This window comes from Parambassis ranga, chromosome 13 (assembly GCF_900634625.1).
Source record: "Parambassis ranga chromosome 13, fParRan2.1, whole genome shotgun sequence".
Lineage (NCBI taxonomy): Eukaryota > Metazoa > Chordata > Actinopteri > Ambassidae > Parambassis > Parambassis ranga.
This window is the reverse complement of record NC_041033.1, coordinates 12,776,185-12,796,647: the sequence shown is the minus strand read 5'-3', so window position 1 is coordinate 12,796,647 and position 20,463 is coordinate 12,776,185. Positions and strand designations below refer to the sequence as shown.

At 40.2% G+C, this 20,463-nt stretch overlaps 1 protein-coding gene across 1 annotated transcript in view; it reads left to right on the top strand.

Moving 5' to 3' along the window:
• grik4 (glutamate receptor, ionotropic, kainate 4) overlaps nucleotides 1-20,463 on the top strand; it is a 131,261-nt gene that overhangs the window by 93,301 nt on the left and 17,497 nt on the right. The window contains exon 10 of the mRNA XM_028418966.1: nucleotides 9,347-9,454. Within this exon, the coding sequence (XP_028274767.1) occupies nucleotides 9,347-9,454 (108 nt within the window). The remainder of the gene's footprint in view (nucleotides 1-9,346; nucleotides 9,455-20,463) is intronic.

The following is a 20,463-nucleotide window of genomic DNA, read 5'->3' as shown; positions in this document are numbered from 1 at the left end:
TTCCAAAACAAACAGCCTGTGAGCCAACTGCACCACAGCACACACACACCATCCTGACAGAGCAGTTCAGCCTCTCCGCAGCCCCCTGGCCACCGTAGACTGCCCCTCATTTTCAGTATGGAACCCATTGACAGCAGCACGCTGGTTAATTGGAGGAAGCTGTAAAATGAGTAATTATTGCAGTTTGGATTAGGCAAGCTGTTGGCTGTTACACTGCTCGGTTCTACTGTGTGAATGTGACAGAGGAAGGTGCTATCAAAGCCGTTTCTGTGTTTATGTATATTTGTGCGTGTGCTTGTGCTTGTTATGTGTGCATCTCCGTGCTTTGCAGGCAGTCTGTGTGCTGTAAACTCTCATGGCCAATTCCTGGAGAGAGGAATAGAGCCACTAATTAAGTTTTATAATGGAGGCACTTAATCACTCCTTGGTATAGATACCACCTGAGAGGGAGAGAGGAAACAGAAATGGCAGAGAAGCATTTTTAGTCAGTGTGTAAGAGACCTGCAGAACAGGAAGTAGGTTATGAGTAGGTTATAGCAGGGTGCGCTGGCCAGGAGTGGAAAAGGCCAAAGGCTGGCTACAGCATGACTCAAAGCAAATTGTTCTCATTATCAAGTCCACAGGTGCTTTGCAAAAATCCAATGTGCAAGAATAGATTTGGCTCTGACATTCTAGCACGTAATGTGTTTTTTTTTTAACCTGCAAGGTCGATGGCTATCAGACTTTGAATTAGCAGAGCTGCAAGTTGCACATTTTACCTTTATTTTATGTCTTTTTTAAAATTTTCTATCCTCATCTTATTAACATAACTTGAAAGCCTGTTATTTTTTCTTCTTTCCTTCCCTCAGTTCCACTGAAGTAATAGAAATCCTCCCTCACCAGGTGTTCACACAAGCCACCAGATTTACTGAAATAGAAAGCAAGTGTCCCAGCTCATTCGTACTTATCCAAGTATAGATTACATTTGCCACAGCGTTAGAACTCAATTGCCTAAATGCAAAGAACTGATTGGGTTTTGAGCTCAGGTCGGGTTTATCGCCACAGTCAAATTCATTTTGATTATTTCGCCTCTTTTGTACTTTCAGTTGCGCTCTCAGTACTCAGACTCTTCTGATCCAAGCAGTCGTTGATTGCAGCACTTCATTTTATCTTAAATATTGACTTTCTTGTATTGTTGTTCTTCTATAAATTTTGGTCCTATTATGTGCATGTGTGCTCTGCTGTACGTCCCCGTAGTAAATCTTTGTGAAGAAATCATCAATAAGCTGTTAAATCGTCCAGACCTACCGTACTACAGCTTTTCCAATTTCCTGCATTATTATTCGAACATTTACAGCCAGATTGCTTTTTTAATAAATTTTACTCCCCTGCTGTCCTTGTCCTGTGTCAAGGTCCTTAGTGGTGGAGCAAAGCAGCAGAGGTGATGAAGTAACAGGAGGCCCTTATCCTTGTCTGCTTCCCTCCATCTGAGGGAATGCTGAATGCATGGAATATCTTTGACACACATTCACTTTGATTCTCCCTGACACACACACACACACACACACACACACACATAGTGTAAGGGCTAACTTCAATTTGCATGAAATGATTTCAGCTGTGTTATTTACAGAAGACTTCCTCTCCGTAAATGTAGTTGTTCAATTTCTTTTGGATTTATTTATTTCCTGTCAGCACTGCTCCTGTGTTTATTAAGGTAATCTGCCTTTTTCTTCCCCACCTTTTTTTCTTTGCTCCCAACCCTTCTTTGAGAACACTATTACTCTAGCTGCCCCTGCTGCTGCTGCAGATGCAGATGTACTCAATTCAATTTCTATCCACTGCTGCAATGTGAGGGAGGGAGGGAGAGAAAGGACAGGTATGGCGAAGTAGTGCGTGGTGGAGGGAAAGAGAAACTGTAAAGGATGAGAGGTGTGAGGTAGTGCACAGCAGGTTGACAGATTCAAGTCTGCCTCCACCCTTTTCTTTTCCTTGAAGGACATTATCATAGGAGCCCGAGACATGGCTTGGATCTCTTTCTCTGCCTCAGGCTCCAGCAGAGATGAGTACATCTTAACCAGGTCTGATAGTCATACTGGGTCTAAATTCTGAGGAGCTGCTGCTTGAGCTGCTGCCACTGAGGTTAGAGTATGTTTAGAAACTGAGGCGGCCTTCTGAACTCCTCCAGCTGTGAAGATTAAACATGTTGCAGTCTTGTGTGACTGAGACTGTGTGTGTGTGTGTGTGCGTGCAGATCAAAATGCTGTGTAATTATGACAACATATTTTAATATCACAAGTGACAGCCTTAATCAGCAGTTAAAGAGCGACAAACAGCCTTTAAAACAAAATGAAAATCCCCCTGATAATAATGAATAAGTCAACAATGGAGATACAGCAGGAGTAAAATACACCTTTGTGACATAAAGTGTGTTTATTTACCTGGTTGCAGTGCAGCTGTATTATCTCTATCTGAGAAGCTACAGAGATTCTCTGAGGACAAGATCAAGGTGTCCCCAGCTGAACCCAGCTGGTCAAGGCTTATTTATATTTGAACGTAATTAATTAAAATATTGTATTGTGAAGGTGCATCTGAACAATAAGTTGCATGGGTTCCTGTTTTTTTGTGGTGTGACTTTTTGAGCCACTGAACTGCAATATGTTAGACCAACATTAACTGTGAGACTGGAGGTATGCTGTGCTTTTAGGATTGTAAACTACCCACCCAGAAACCTCAGATTAAATGTGTGAACTCAGATCTTTTCTGTGGCTTCTTTCTGCATTCTGGGTTCATTTTTAATCATCAGTCCACTGTGGGGGTTCTTGTTCTTTCATGTTGCTTTAATCTCTCTGGTGTTAGTGATGCTCTCTGTTCAGTGAATTTATCTTTTATCCAATCATCATGTAAACCTTTTTTAGAAAAAGTGTCCTGGTGTAAGAAGTCTCTTACATAATATGTACTTATGGCATTGAATATATATGCCTCGTGATGTCAGTTCATGGCTCAGTCACAAAGCCATGAACTGGTTAATGAGCAGCTCCTGTGGTTTATTGCATACAAAGCTGTCTCTGTTGTGAATTAAATGTCGTGAGTACTGCAGACAGTCCTGGAGGTCAAGGAAGCTATGAATTTTGAGAAAGCAACTTGTCTTCCAGCAGAAGACTCATTTTTATTTGATTTCTCATTTTTCATTTCAATTTCTCCAATGTGGCTGAATACCAATCACAAGTCATAAATGTAATTTAACGCATTGCTTTTGAAGTACAATTAGAATTTCTGGCCCAACATGAGTGCTGCATACATAGGCTGTGTGAGCTAATGCTATCTGACTCTTCCTCCTCTCACACACAGCCTTTTCAGCAGGGATGTAACAGATGTGATGATTGTGTCAGATACATGATACAGCTGTTGATTTAAACGTTTGGGACTGGAGGAACGCTGGGCATTGTTTACGAGTCATATTAGTCGTCTTTTGACATGTTATCCCTCAAGACGTTTTCTGTTTGTCTCTCTTTTTTTAGCCAAGATTCATTTGAAACCTTGAAGGAATTCTTCAGCCAGCTTTAATGCAGCTGCCTCCCCCCTGAGTGTACACAAAACCAGTTCAAGGCAGTGTTGTTATGCGGCACCAATCAAAGCAAAGCATATTGCACTGTAACCACTCAAATAAGAAATCAACACGTTACTACTGAATCTGTTCAAAAATGATCTTCTCTATTCTGAAACTGCGACTATGTATTGAAATTCATATTGAATTTGTCAAAGCAGAGACTCACATCACTAGTCTACACACACCGGCATCCTTTGTGTGTATCTAGTTCTTTCCTTTGTTTGGTCTCTCAGAGACGTACAGCAGTCCCCTTTCCTCTTTTGTTTTTCTCAGTTTGCACTTTGCAGGCTGGAGATGGGGAATAGATCAAAAGCAGAATGGATGAGCTGTTTTGCAAGATCCCCCAGTCTTAACGGATTTCAAGGCTGGGTGAGGCTGTGTATGTGTTGCTTGGCTGAGTGTGTGTGTGAGTGTGTGTATGTGTGTAATATGCATGTACATGCAAATTTATGTGTATGTGCCCGAGTGCCTCAGTGCCTGTGAGTGTGTGTTTGTCTCTCTAGTGTGCACCACTGAATTCTTACCAAGAGTCCTGATACACTGTAATGTAGCTACAGATGAAGTAAAGGTGCTTTGTAATCTTATAGGTAATGTTACATTTGTTCTTTGTTCCTCTGATCTCCTGACAACCTTGTTAAAATATTTAGAGGATTTTCATTTGATATTTCATTCACATACTTCACAGTTTTTTTCTTTGCTTCATAGTAACTTAAACAAATGGCAATGAAACATTTATACTAGCCGTACTGTACATACTGTGTATCTGCTTTCCTTCACCTCCTGCAGATGAGTCAACAACCAAACATCTTCTTATATACTGTAAATAAAAAAAGGTCAATAGCATATGAGCAGGTGGACATTGGGTCATATTGGTATTCATTTGTGAGGATGTGTTGAGTAGTAGTATTAATCAAGGAGGTCATTCTTCTGGTTCACACTTATCCAATACATTATGTTATCTTTATGAATGGATTCTATTCCTCACTGCAAAGTTACCATGGGCATCAATGTACATGACAATAGATCATGCCAGGCTAAACATTTGAGTCAAAACAAGAAGGCCTCAGACCAATCAGCGTATCAGCTTTCATCTGGCACTTAAGGTTAAAGTCTTTGAGGTTAAAAAAAAGAAAACTGGAGCATTTTGACCCCGTTCAGACTGGGCAAAGTCAATCCAGCTAGCGTGGGATAGAATCTAGATTACTTTTAAGCCGGATACATTCAGACCTATTTTCAAATCCGGCTATTGCACTCACGCGTCTGTGCTCAATCCAGCTCTATCCGGCATCTTTGCTGTCCTTGCATCATAAAATCCAGACCCCGTAGGGCTGGGCGCTTTCCAAGTTGCACATTTTACCTTTATTTTATGTCTTTATTAACAGAACTTGAAAGTCTGTGATTCGTGTAATCTTCATTCCATATTCACACAACAGTGAGTAAATGGAAAAGTTTGTGGTGATGGACACACCCCCAAAGGTCTTGCTCGGTCCTTAGTGTATGTGTACATCTGCAATAATGTGATCATTACAGATGAAGACATTTTGACAGTCTGTATTGCCTGGGTGCACAGGCTGAGCAGGGACTGTGGCTGCGGGGGCAGCCATTGTTTGTAGTCTTTTTCACAGGGGATGTAGCACTTGGAGAACATGCAGCACTGCTTTGAAGATCTGCTTTGCAAGCTGTAAGACCTTCTCTTCAACTCAGAGCTTGTGTCTCATTACGGCTGTTGAACTGGCAATGCCATTATTCATTATAATGACAAATAATGAGGCTGCTGTTATGAAGCAGCACATTTTCAGAACAGAACCAGATTGACTTTTTCGTTGCTTTCCTCCATAGATTAGAGGCTTCTTGACCAGAAATATATATTAGCAGTGTTAGTGCTGCAGTTTGTAACCCGTTTCATCATTCAGCGATGGAGTCACGACTGTGTGAGCTTTTCCCAGTCATACATTTACTGTATGGCAGTGCCAGCCACCTACACCACCACCTGTGTCTGTCTAGCCCCTGAAGTTTGCCTACGGCGCCACCCCGATTAGTCTCATTCCTGCTGATGATGAGTCATACCAGTGAGAGCTTCTGTAAAAAGTTAGCCCTTCTTTCCCATTCATTATTCCACAGAGAAAACACGCATAACAGTTGCACAAACACACAATGCCTGCACTTCATTTGAAATAAGGCGGACTATATGGCGCTCTAAATATAACTGTTTTAGGCACTACAGCTGCTGATTGAACTGCTGTGAATGTCTGCTGGTGGGTAGAAACTGTATCTACTTCAGCATATTTTCTTCATGTTCAGGCGAACATAATGCTGCTGCAGTATAAGAGCAATGAAAGTCCATCTTCAAGCCTGTGAGGATGTTAGAAAAAAGCGTGCAAGCATCCAGTCACACATCCCTGCCTCGACTCAAACTCATTTGCACCGCTGTGACACCTGAATGCTTTAGCCTCGGTGTAACTGGGTTGTATGACATTATGCTTGATAATGGTTCCTATTGCTTCTCTCATATATGATGGATGCATCTGTCACAGTGCAGTCTCACTACACCCTATTGGGTACGGCATTTTTCTGACAGGAAAATCAGCCAATCCTGATGCTTCAGTGAGCAGCCCCCCTAATCTTTTCCTCATGCTGTAATTCCAGGTTGCAGAGTGAACCCTGGGTAATCCCTCACAGGGCTCATCGTTCCACTTGTTGTCACTTGCTCTCTCTCTATTTCCATGCTCTCTCGCTCTTTATTTGGCACATACATACACCTCTCTATCGCATAAACTTTCTTCTCTGTGCCTTTTCAGTCCCTGTTGCTGCCGCCTTCTCATGTTTTCTCTACCTTATGTTCTGCCTCCCTAGCTAGCTGCTCCTCATACGTTCTCATTGATTTTCTTTCCATTCGCCAGCCTCACCACACCTACTCAGTAAATGATTGACATTCCTGCACATTTCTTTTCCCTTTTTTGCTGTTCTCCTATTCCCCTTTCTCTTATTAGACCCCATTCTGCATCCCTGTCAGTATCTCAAGAAAGCAAATAGTGCAACACCGACTGCACATTCACAGGATGCGCTGCACACCATTGTAAGTGTGGTGTAAATACCAAATTAATGACACTGCAAATGAGAAACATCCAGCTACAGCTCTTTGTATTGTTGTACACAAACACCGTCTGGTGTGTGGCAGCTTCCCCTCTCTTTGATAAACGCTTATGAGTCTAATAGATTCTGGGGTGCTGCATTTATAATGAGGTTTTATGCAATGGTTCAGTGTTGTTGCTTCACTGGGATTAATGCAACAGTTAGAGTTCCCTTCACTTTGCAGAACCTACACAATTATTACAAACTGTGCATCAAGGGGAATGACATGTAAGATTACTGACGTTCTTTCTTTAGTGCTCTGTAGTCTGATTGTTTCATCAATTTAATTAGTTGTGTATTCAAGTCTCTCCTACATTTAGACACTATTTTTAGCTTTTTATGCTATTCATGCAACATAATGAGTAGTTTCCCATTTTTGTTGCATAAATCAATAATAAAGTGTCATTTACACAGAATAATTACATTTAAGTTTTTCAGTCTGATAAATGTCAAAGTGTTTTTGCTCAGAGTGTGAATTCCTGCTTAAATTCCCATACATCTTCCTTCCTCTAAGTGACTCAGACACTGCAGCTTTGCTTTCTAGCTCAAACAGAGTTGACGGGAGGGCCACCGAAGGGCCAGTACTTCCCCCGTCAGCATATGTTCATCCTCCCTTCCTGCTTCCTTCCCTCTCGTCTCCACCTACCTCTTCCCGAGCTGGAGTCGTGGTGCCACCTCATCCCATTACCCTCTCAGTCACCCCCCATACTCAGACCTTTCGTGACACCTGCTGAGTCCAGCCAAGCCAAAGACTCCCACCTCCCACCATCTCCACATGCTCTGACAACTGATTGTGTACGCTGATTGCTGTACAGCATATTTCACCAGTCTCTCTTTGGTCATGCTGCAGTATGTTCGTATTTTTCTCCCTCTCTTTTTCATTCTTGAGGCCATCAGAAGCAGGGTGTGCAATGCGTTGTGCAGAGAGGTGCTGTGTAGTCTATTTGTGTGAGGAAGGTGCTGTTTCTCCCAACAAGTACACCATAGGAAATGGAAGGAAAGATCTTTTTGATCATGTAATCTCAAAGGAAATCTTTGATTCCGGGTGCTCTCTCTTCAAGTTTCTTCTTTTTTTTATTTCACAAATCAGAATTCATTATCAATGTTAGTAGGTAGGTAAATGGCTTCCAAATGTAGTTCCAATCGTCATGAATGGCCTCAAGTCTCCTGAGAATTTTGGACTTTTTCCAAATCAAACTTCAATCACTGATGCTTTAACAGTTCACCCGCTTGGATATTCCCAGAGGTTTTAATCATGTAATCATTACTCCTCCTATATAATACTGGTAATGGAGGAAAGTTGATTATTATGATAAGGGATATTATTTCTCTGTAGCCTTTTGAGACAGAGAGAGCAATGTTTACACAATGAGGTAGATTACAGAGTTTGAATGTAGATGAAAAGAGTATTTTTGTATATTGAACTTCACAGGCAAAGAATATTTAGTTTGCTTCCTTTTATTTATAACTAGTTTCCGCAACAATAAGACACAGTGTAATCTTAGTTGTAACACAGCGGGCAGTTATTAAGACCACATGCATATTAAATCTTACACAAACACAGTATTAAGTTATCTTAATTCATCTTCAGGTTATCTTTTGCCCCAGTTCATACACAAACAGCTCAATTTATGGACTCTAAAATTGCACGTCCCTGCATCAGCCGCACAAGTGAAATGATAGCTTGTGAAACTATTGTGATAAGAAAGGGAAAATTGCGTATAGTTCCGCCCTTCTTGTATCAGCAGTGTCTCATAAGACTTAGCATGAAATCAAAAAGATGGATTGTAGGTTTTGATGTGAATAATAAAAATATCACACAGCTCAGCCACAGTGTAGGTGGAGGGTAAATTGGACGTAGTGTGAAAGTCAAAGCACTGATGTCATGTCAAAAGACAAGCAAGAAAAACAGTCATCATTTCAACACTTTGCATGTTGTTTACTTTATCCTCTACAGTATGTGGACAGGTTTTAATAAGCTCCAGGTTCAAACCATTAAAAAAACAATGTAAAGCATTCAAGGTCACAGCACACCAGTCCCTGTGCTTTTTCCCCCTGTCACTGCCAGTATGTTCAAATAGAGGCCAGCGAGCGAAATGTGTGTATGAAAGATTCACAAGCTTCTTGTGTTTACAGAGGCTGCCATTGTGGAATTTGGGATTGACAAACTTGACTCTAGCAAATAAACAGGAGATGGTGGAGACAGATTGAAAGGGGATATGGAAGGAAATACTGCATGTGAGGTGTAGGTGTGAAGTCCCACTCAAGCTGTAATGAGAATGTGGCTCCGCGCCACAGGATTTGCCGGTAATTGGTTTAATGAATGCATTCTGTTGCCTCTGATTGAACACATGCCCTGTGTGTGCTCCTCAAGGAGCCGCACATGTTATTTTTGTTTCCTCCTGTAGTGTCTCTAACTTTGGCTGTCACCTTGACTCTCACTGTGGTGATCTGTCCACTCCTTCCTCTTTGTCTTACGGTGTCTTTTATGAAGGTCATGTTGATTCTCCTTCAGAGAAGAGGAACGAAATTAAGTGTGTTAGAGTGTTTTTATTGGCCTTTTTCAGCTGATGGACTTAGTGACAGATTTGCGTGTGTGTGTGTGTGTGTGCAATCACTTTGCAGATTGGGCTGTGGCACTCTGAAGATGGACTGTCCATGGAGAGAAAACTTCCATCAATCAATGTAACGGATACCCTCTTCAACACGACTCTAACCATCACAACGATATTGGTAAGTGCTCACTCTGCACACTCTCACACACCCTTTTATTAGCTCAACTCCCAAACTGATCTACATGTGGCTGACATTCTGTAGTTGACAGACAATTACCATATCAAAAACCTGTTTTCAGATCCAAACTCAGTCCTCTTGGGATCAGAGGAACTCATGCCGCGCAATTGTTTTGCCCTGAGTACTTCAGATGAGGCTACATCACAGTGTATCAGCAGGATCTAATAACTTACCACGTCAGCCATCCTCTGCCTCTGCTGTAAATATAGATTCTGTGAGTGCATGTTCTCACCCCTCTCAGCACCTGTTACAAGGGCTGCAGGTTTTATGGAATTTCTTTTATCACCTGTCATGTTCAATCACTAATCTACGAATCCTTAAGCGGTGATAACGCCTCAATAACATTTGAAATCATCTCAAGACACTGAACCTGTCATAGCAGCAACATTAAGGCGATGGCAGCAACTCTTTTTTTATATGGAAGAAACCCAGAGTTGATCATTTGTGGGGGGGGGGGGGGGGGGGCAATCTAAGGCGAGCAGATTAATTCATACACGTATCAGGAGCAAACATATTAGCATCTTACACCAGTGTTAATTTTAGCAGCAATTTCTGATTAGTTTTTATTTTAGTCTTGTGACTAAAATGTCATTTGATTTTAGTCACGTTTTAGTCATCAACATTTTTTAACTTTTAGTCTAGTTTTAGATTAAATCTGCCGTGGATTTAGTCGACTAAAATTCTATGATATATATTTTTTCATGAAATAATTAAGGTTTGAAGTGCAATAAAAACAGGCACAGCTTTAACTTGTGTTATTTGAAACAAACATCTCTTTATTTAATTGCTATGACCAAAAGAACCAGTGAACAGTGAGCTGCTCTCCCTGAATACACTGTTCAGTCATGACCTTCTTCATGAATACTCCATAACTACAGCAAAATACTTCAGTGACAACTTAGAAACAGTGCGCATGCTGTAAAACCATCAGCAGCGGTGTCTTCATTTATAGATTTTGTCACGTGTATCTTTGAACAGAAGTTAAGATGACTCGTCTGCAAACGTCGCTTCACGTTTATTGTGTTTTTACCTCTGATAGTCGCTCCACATGGTTTGCAAACCATCTTGTTTGTCTTGACATCAAACGTGTCCGTGTGTCTGTTCTTCTCCTGTTTTGTGGTACCATGCATGAGTACGCCTTCTTCCAGCATCGCGGGGCAACGTCCTTACGCAGAGAGATCACTTCTGATTGGCTCTCTGCCGCCGTCTCCTGATTCGTACACAAACACAATTTGCTCTGATTGGATCTCGTCTCCATCAATAATTTCGTCTGGTTTTTATTCGTTGACGAAAGTGTCAATACATTTCGTCTTCGTTTTTGGCACCATGCGTTTTTATTTAGTTATCGTCTCATTTTTATCAGCAAAAAAAGGTTGTTAACAAAAACTATAACGAAAATGATTTGTCAACAAAATTAACACTGTTACAGCTAAGTGGGTATACAGTACACTCATACCGAGTTACATTACTGGAGAAAAGTATGTAATTAAAATAAAGTTTCTTTTGGAAATTTTCATGGTTACTGTTTTAATTATATTTGATTTGAACAACTTTCACAAAAGCTTGAATTTATTGAATATTTTAGCATCTTCTCTAGAAGCAGCAAGCTGCACACCGGTAGCCTTCTGATTTGTTTTCTTGTCATCAGTCACCTGCTCACCTTGCTCTCTGCTGGCGCACGATTCGAACATGTTCACCTAAACTTGTTTTTCAGCAGCGGAACATCTTCAAAAACTGTGTGTGTGTCTGTGGCTGTGTGTGTTGTGCGCTACAGTGGGGGGGGCCATGTGAGGAGTTCTGCATACACATTTTTCATAAAGTATGAAATGTCCGGGCAGAAACAAACTTTGTTCTAGTCACCTCGGGAACACGAACAGCATCAGTGTGTTGGAAAAAGCTTCAAAAAGCTTTACACCCAGACTGTAGATAAGGGCCATATTTTTATTGTGCAGTGCAAGAAGTGTTTTCCAGCAATTAAGATACTGTTGACATATAAAAAGTCCATGTCTAATTGTAATACACATCTAAGAGTTTGTAGCCTGTACATCAACATCGACATTTAGGCTGTACAGCTGTGGAGGTGTTAGAGGTCTGTCTGTTAATTGCTGACCCCTCACTTTTGTAAAAACACATACTGAAGTTCAGTCTTGTGACTGTTTTTATTATTGTGTTTGCTGCCAGCTTTTAAAATATGAAATATTATGAATGAAATATGTATGTAAAATATGAATATGGTTTACAGTTGAGAGCATTTATTCAAAATAACGAAGTTATCAAATGTAATCAAATGTAAGTTGTTATTAATTTGATAAAGTAATTAAAATAGTTACACTATTACATAGTGGTAACTTGTAATTGTAACAGATTACTTTTCCAAAGTAATCTTCCTAACACTGCTCGTAAGGTTACTGTTACAAGGATAAACAGAGCAATGAGGCAGAAAACTCTTGACAGTCATTTACATTCCGGGTCAGCGGGCTGCCATATACTGTGAAATGTATCACATGCAGAGGAGCCAACATGGACAGGCTGGATGAGAAGGAGTGGGAAATGAAACCCATGTCCGTGTGTAAATATAGATTACAGTGTTTAGGTCTAAGAGACACAGGTTACCAAACAAAATGTCAGTCACACAAAATACACTGAATATTTATCTAAACATTGATCCCACAACACAGTCACTGTTGTAGAGAGGAGATGTTGCACATCACGTTGGATTGGGAGTTAAATAAAGCATTATTTTAACCATAAGATGCTTTAGAGTCAAAGAAGGTGAGGATGTCTGCTGATTATTACATATGACATATACCCTCCATGACACCATCCTTAGATTTCCCAAAAGAGAGCTTTTGATGTTTACTTTGGTGGCTTTAATAGTCACCAAGTTGGCAGCACTTACACTAGCACTAACAACTGCCTCGTCTAACAACCAGTTTATGCAAAAGTGGTGAAGAAAGTGGATCATGAGTGGAGCTGAGGCAGGTGGGCAGCTTCCTTAACAGACAGCCTGCAATGTGTGACGGACACCCAGTGCAGTCACACCAATAATTATGCATCAAATTTAAGCCTTAATATAATTTACACGGGTGAGTTATTTTAAAATTCATCCATCATGCAGTTGTCATGAATGAGGAAATTGACTGAAATTGTTTCTCTGCTGGCAAGTGAGGCATTTTTACACGCTGCTCTGTGGGGATGGATTGCTTTTAATGGCCTACTTGCTTTTCGAGAAGATTTTGGAACTTCATTTTTCAGCCCCAGAGGACTGCCGTTGGGTTGTTCTACAGGTATAGGACCTGCAAAAAGAGAGAGAGAGAGAGAGAGAGAGAGAGAGGCTCAGCCTCCTGCACACAGTCTTCACTGGCATTAGGTAATTTGCAGCTCAAGTTTATGGTAAAATCAGTTCTGTGTTTGATAGAAAGTCTGGTATTGCAGATACATTCGTATGCTTTTCTCGCTCTGTTTGTCAGTAGGTCCTGTAGGGTGTTTTTGCAGCACCACTTGATTAACTATCAGAAATAAATAAATACAAGTAAATGATTTAATATGACAAACGAGGAAACAACTGCTTCACCCAAAAATCTCTGCTTCTGCGCTAATAGGCCAATTGTTTAACAAGAGGCCTAACACTTTAAAATGACATGACAAAAAGCTTACAGCTTTTATTGGTGGACAAATCAGACTTGAAGGTTCACTTCAGACAAGTCTCGCTTCATGACTCAAAGGCGTATGAGGAATCAGTATTCTAAAGTTGAACTAATTTGTTCTGTTATGGTTCAGGAAGGCAGGGATGAAATTCATGACTCAGGGACATGGTAGCAGTTTAAGGCAATTCACCTTAACTAGAATCAGTCACCACCACCCTCTTGTTCTGCAGGCAAAAACAAGCATGGTGTTTGGTGGGAGGTCAAACACTGCAGGTGAACAGTTTAAAGACACTAAGCATAGACAGTCTGTAAAGTTACAGAAAGGTTTGAAAGCTAGTACTCTGTGGCAGATGAGGTGAAAGAGTGAGTGGATGGGGACTGGAGGGAGAAGCTCAAGTTATTGTAGTAACACAGTGGTTAGTAGTAAATACGAAAACTTGCAAACTGAGACGCAATACTCTAGAAAATAAACAGAAAATGTGACATATGAATGTGTCATCCAACCATATCTTAAAGCGAATGTGTTTATAGCTCATCTAAATGGACACGCTTGAAGGTGCAGCAAATAGCCTGCTATCACAGCCTCCTCCTGGCTGCATCCCACTGGCTCCATATTCTCTCTCAAAAAGGCTCTGCATGTTTTTCTAGTGTCAGTGTACTGAACTGTAAATATTGTATTTGGGATAATGAAAACATTATTGATGTTTAGTTGTTCATAACAACAACAAAGTCCAAAACAGAAGGATATCTACCTAATTGCTATATTAAATTAAGACACTGTCAGCATGCTGGAAATGCTGCTGCATTTTATTAATGCAATAATGTAATGATAATGTAATAACGGGTTAGCAGTGATAAATTACCCATCAATAATTACCTACGTCTTTTAATTGCATAAGCAGATGTTTTAGGGTATTCCAATCCTTTTGAGAATAATGTAATGCTCTTAATGAGCTCACCATTTTCTATTTTACAGTAGCTTTGATAATATGTGTCTTCATGTTAATAAATGGCCACAGAGCTTTAGAAATGAAAAATAGATTGATGTTGTAACAGCATGAAACCATTCAGCTTGTCAGTCAGCTGCACGTGTTCCATGTCTGTTTCAACACACAGACACACACACGCAGACCTGTCACTCGTCCAGCCCCTCCTCTTCCCTGATGACTCAGATGATAAGGCGCAAAGTAGCTTGTAAGCAGAAGCAATTGGCCCGATGTGTTGATCTGCCCTGGGAATGAGAGGAGCACATATTGCCATATTTCTCCACTGAACATCTCACTGGTCTCATTGAGACTGATTGGGGCTCAGATGGAATGGCTCATTTCACACAGGAGGGGAAGGGCACGAGGAGAGAATAGTGTGTGTGTGTGTGTGTGTGTATGTTTGTTTGAGTCGAGCCATACTACAAATGAGACAATTCACAACAACTGTTTTCACAACAGAAAGAGGGTGTGAAAGAACGAATTGGCCAAACACAGAGCTTTGATTTCACTTTGGATATATAGAGTCCCTGGACCAAACTTCGGAAGCCACCGAGGAGCAATTTTCAGTGCCTATCACAGCTCATTCATCATGGTGTGATTGCTGTGTCGCTGTTATCTCGCTTGTGGGCGGCAGACGAGCTGCAGCTGAATGCTTCCATAAGAATTCCTTGGGAGAATGTTTGTGTGTGGTGTTGATGTGTGTGTGTTTGCTTGCAAAAGCCCTTAGTGTATTTATAACTAAGCATTTGTGTGTGTTTTTGTTTTTGTTTGTATGCACACTTGACACATTCACTTGGCCTTTACAGAGCTGTTTCATTGCACCTACACACAACTGTCACCTTCCCACTTCAATTTCACACAGCTCCAGAAAAAAAGAACAGAATTGATTATCACGTTACTGCAGGGCCATAAGCCAAGTGTTTGTAATTATTGATTGAGTTGGTTACAGGCAGTGTTTAGGTCTTGGTGAAAGTGTCATTATACCCTCAGTCGATGAAATAATAAAATAGAAAAAGTTCCATTTTTGTGTTACCCTGAGATAAGAGTTTCTTGTACGTGGTATTGTGTTTCCTTTCTTTCCTGAAATACAGTGGCTTTTCAGTATCTGTATTTACCATTGTGACTGCATTGTGATTGTGTAACCTCTGGGTTATCAGGGTTTTTTTGTCCTCAACAACAGACTGAGGGACAGATATCATTTCACTCTTTAGGGATCACCCAGATTAATCAAAACGGTGAACCAAGCTGAACCAGAAGCTTAGAGGAGGGACAATTGTCAGGAGCATCAGAAAACATGATTTAAACAGCACTCTCATAATAGTACAGTCATTCCTACATGAAATTACCACAATAACCAATAATACCCAGTTTAATGAGACAAGTATCATGGTCACAAGGGTGAAGTTATCACGTTGTCTAGAGACAAATTTCATCTTTCACTTTATTGTATGTATGATTCAAGCAGGTTTAGTAGACCTGAATATACAGCTCTTATTATTCCTTAATACTCCCAAGCAAACCACCAGCAGAGACAGATTTGCTGTCAGGTCCCACACCTTACTCCAGTGTTCAACAGGTACTTTTGATCAGTTTCCTACAGACCCAGGTGACAACTATCAATATGTTGTCTTTTTTTAAACAATACAAACACTTCTTGCGCACTGACTTCTTTTAGTTGCAAGTGTCTCAGTCACATCAGTCTTCTCCTCTGACATGACTCAGCAGTTGTAATCACACAGTGTGCTAGGACAGTGAATTAGTGTGTCTTCTTATGCCAATCTTCTTCTCTTTATGGCAGGTGTTAAACAAAGTTATGGTGCATTGCGCCGCCTACGATGACACAATGAAAACAGAGAAAAACAGGAATGAACTATGAGGCATTGGGTTTTAAAAAATTACGCCTATGATGAAGTCATCATAGGCGTATTTTTTTAAAATCGACCAAAACCCTATGTTTCTCTCTAATTATGTGTCCTCTTAACTTCCACTATCACCCACCAACTTTTTCATATTAAATGCCACATTCGTACAGTCATCCTACATATTTAGGCACTCACCCTGTCCCCCATGCACACAAACACACTCAACCCAATGCAGGTGCACAATTTTGAGAACATTAATGATTTGAAAATGTGTTATATTATTTGATTTGTCAGTGTTTTTCTACTGGCTTCATTTTGTACTTGTGATTATTATTCCACTAGCAAATCATTTAATAGCCCCGGGTGTTAATATATCATTCATTTATAATTTGGGTAAATCCTACCCAGACTCAGTCTTCACAGAACTCAGTGTTTCTCCTCGCTTCAGATCAAATGCAGCCAAGCTTTACCTGCAGACACTTTGATGCCAGCTTGCTCCCATTGTTAGGAAATCATAGTTTCTCAATATTTACATCCTAACTACTCGGCCCGTTTCCCTTGTTAATGCTTGAAATATGTTCTAACTCCTTTTTCTGCCTTTTTTGACTGCTGGCCATTCTCTCAGGTTTTCTTCAGAATACCTTTGTGTCACTGAGTGCTTTTATATCCACTCACACAAGTATTGTACGTAGAAATTCAACAGTGCACACAGCACCAACTGATAAAAGCAGGCACACAGGCAGATTTTCTGGCACAGGGGCTCAAAGCCACTGAGGCATGTGCACATGAATTTGCACTCAGACACAAGATCTGTCCCCATTTTTCAAAGTTTGTGTGCTCTTTCTTTGTCATCTCATTTATATTTGTGTTTTCTGCATTTGTTGCAAAGCACAAAACTGAAAAAATAGCTTTTTAAAAATGAACATGACCTGGCCCCTTTTTCCTAATGACCTAATATTTTTACAAAAAAATGAAATTATCAGAGCATCTATGGCTCACCTTCAAAGAGGACTACAGAGCCCTGTGAGAGAATTATATCTCCACTCCCAGTTCGCTGTGCTCTGGAGAGCACATTTTTAAGGATAAGAGAACAGTTGAGGAAAGCGAGGAGGGTTGTGTGAAGACATCTCGAACACCCTGAGGTTTGAAAAGGGGAAAACCTTATTGTGGTGTGTGAACAACACCCACCAGTGCACCTGCGTCTCCGCATATATGTGTATGTGCTTGCGTAGACGCAAAAATAAAATGTGCTACTTCCACCAAAGTTATCAGTCGACAACCAGACTCCTCATGGCCTGGGAATAAGAGGCTGCTTTAAAAGTCTGCATTTCTTTATAGCTTCAAACTCATAGCTTTATTACTGTTTTGCTGTGGTGTGCAAAAGAAGGTAGATGGAGTTTTCTTGTGATTTTGCCTTCAAGGAAGACAGCACTTTCATAGCCTCGTATAGCCTTTTCATACTGGTGTATAGTTATTTTTATACGATTTTGTAATAAACTCGACAAAGACTTTTAGTGGAAGTAGTTCTGTCAGTCTTTGGTGGAAGTTTTTAGATGAGAATCAACTTTTAATAGCAGTTCCTATTTCTACAACCCAGCGCAGATCTGTTTATAGACAGAAATATCGAAACACAAGAAAGAGCCAACTGGAGCTGCACATTGAAAGAAAAATTGCAACAAAACGGCTCAGGTGCAGCAAGGAAAAAAGAAAAACACTGTGGTATGATAACAGACAGGCAGGCCCTGTGTTATTGATTGCTGTTGGGTTTTATTGGTGTGATTGATGTTTTCATGTCTGATTTTATTAGTCTGTACTTAACCAGGTCAACACAGCAGGATAGCCAAGTACAACATACACATTCAGTATTTCCTCCCTTTGCTCCAGGATAGAGCCTTCCTAATGATGGAGGCCATATATTATCAATACAGAACACATTGTTCACACATGTACATCAACACTGTTAAATCGATTAGTTTCTGCTTAACTGAGTGTTGTAGTTGGTCACAAACATCCTTCATCCTCACACATTACTGTCACTCTGTTGGTCTGGCTTAACTACTTACAACTAGCTAATCCATTATCATGTTTTTATACATAATGTGTATGTATGTGTGATGTATTATAGGGATGGGCGATACTGAAAATTTCAGTATCGATCCGATACCAAGTAAATACAGGGCCAGTATCGTCGATACCAATACCGATACTTTTACTTTGAAGTTTCATGATCATAAAAAATTATTTTTTTGCCTTTAAATAGTTGATCGTGATTAGCAGAATAATACACAAGAAACTTACTTTGCTTTGTTAAGTAAATCAAGCTGCAAACAAAAGTGCAGAACTGTATACGTTTTTTTAACCTCACAATCATGTCAGCGATGCTCCTTGTGAGAACCATGGCTCTTTGTGAATCATGTAGGTGAAACAGCATGACTAAAATACTTTTATAAAAGTTTAACACCTATCTGCATGTAGCCTAAATATGAAGAATAAAGATCCTTCAACAGTTATCACGAAAGCATAATTATATTAATCATACTAAAATACATATCATTATATAAACTTATATAATTACATTATTAGATATATTTTGGAATTTGAGAAAAACAAGATTTATTTCAGATTTATTTCAGCACTCAGAAAGACAATATTAATTCATTCTGCAGATTACTCAATCTAAACTTTCACTTTTTTAAATCATCTACTCGATATTCATGAGTGTTTGTCCAGTAAAGCCTTTGTCAGTGACCACTGTCTCTGGTTCATGTTTAAGGATCTGCCTACTCCTCCTCCCTGTGTTTACTCTGCAGCTCAAGGTTTTTAAGCTCTGCTGCTTTATATTTGTGTAAATTAGTTGTGTTTCCACAGTGGCAGGTCGCTTTCCTGCACACCTCACAAATAGCAGTTTCTTCTTCTACGTCTGTCGCTGTGAAATAACTCACAAACAAATAAACAAACAGTGCTCCTCTTCCTCTCTGCCATCTACATGACGCTAGCTGCACTTTACAGCCAATCAGGAGCTCCGTCTGCTCCGGCAGAGTGGAGAAGGAGGGGGAGGGGCGGAGTGTGCCTGCGCAATGAGCAGAGTGACAGAGGAGCGCTGTCTGCACCGCGAGTAAATACAAGTAAAGTTGCTGAAGGTATAGAAGAGAAACTTCCACAGAAATATCGATCTCATCAGGCTAGTATCGAGTAATTACTGATCCCAACTTTGGTATCGATACTATCGATATTTAGATCGATCGCCCACCCCTAATGTATTATTGACCAAATGTGGTGTCTACATGTCACTGTAGACAGTGAAACATCTTGGTTAGGTTTCTGTAAAACATGCCCTATGAAATGACAAAGCCATGTAAAATAGGCTCTAATAAGCTCTGTAGCCCTACACATTTTACTGTTATCATTTTTCTGGTGAGAACTTTTTCCTCAAACCAAGCTTAGTGGATTTTTATGCTGAAATACAGCCAAAACCTTAAAAAAATAAAATAAAATTAAGAAGCAACAACAAATGTTGTTTTGCCCTTAAAGGGTGAGGAGTCGGGTGTTGTTACAACATCTCTTTTTTACTAAAGTTATGTACCTGTTAGTAGGATCAATGCCCTGTTTAACTTTGGCCTATATTGCCAAATGTATTCTTTAACATTCATAGCTCTCACATTACTTTGTTTTGCAATGTGGTCTTTGTCAACATCCTTCTGTTTTAGCTTCTGTAATACACTGAACAGCATGTCTGTGTAATCGAACTTTGAGCCTGGTTAGGTAAAATGAATCTGTGTGCAGATGCTCACAGCACAGTGATGCAGACATAGAAGGAGTTGATCAGCAGTCATGTTATTCTCATTCTTATCTCAGCAGTGCAGGTGGGTGTGGGTTCCACTGTCCAGTGATGCAGCGAAAAAGAGGCAAAGCTTTTCAATCTACAATGCCCCCCCACCCTGCAGGTGGAACCAAATAGTTGCTATGACAACAACAGGGCAAGTCACAGTAACAGTTGTGCCACCTGATGTGCACCAACTTCCCACATATACAAATTCAGTGTAACTATTTTTTGTGGCTTTCACTGAGGAAAACCTATCACTAGTCAACCAGCAACCGCACACACACACACACACACACACACAAAAGTATACTTCCAGCTGTGGTAACGACAAAACAATTTCACATCTATTCCAGCTCTCAAACTGCAACACCACAACATTACAGCTTATGCTTTACCCCCCTGAATGCTGTTACAGTTTGTTTTGTGCGGCTTACACACACCCCACTGTAGGGATTTATGTTAACACAAGGAGTCGACAATCTTTTAAACAAGATTTACAAAGAGTAGTGAGGAAAAAACACTGAATAAAATGTCTATCCTCATCAATAGAGAAAACAGAACTTTTGCTTTAAAAAGTTTTAGGGTCAGCCAGAAAAAAAATGTTTATGCTTGTTAATCATGGTTATGTGAT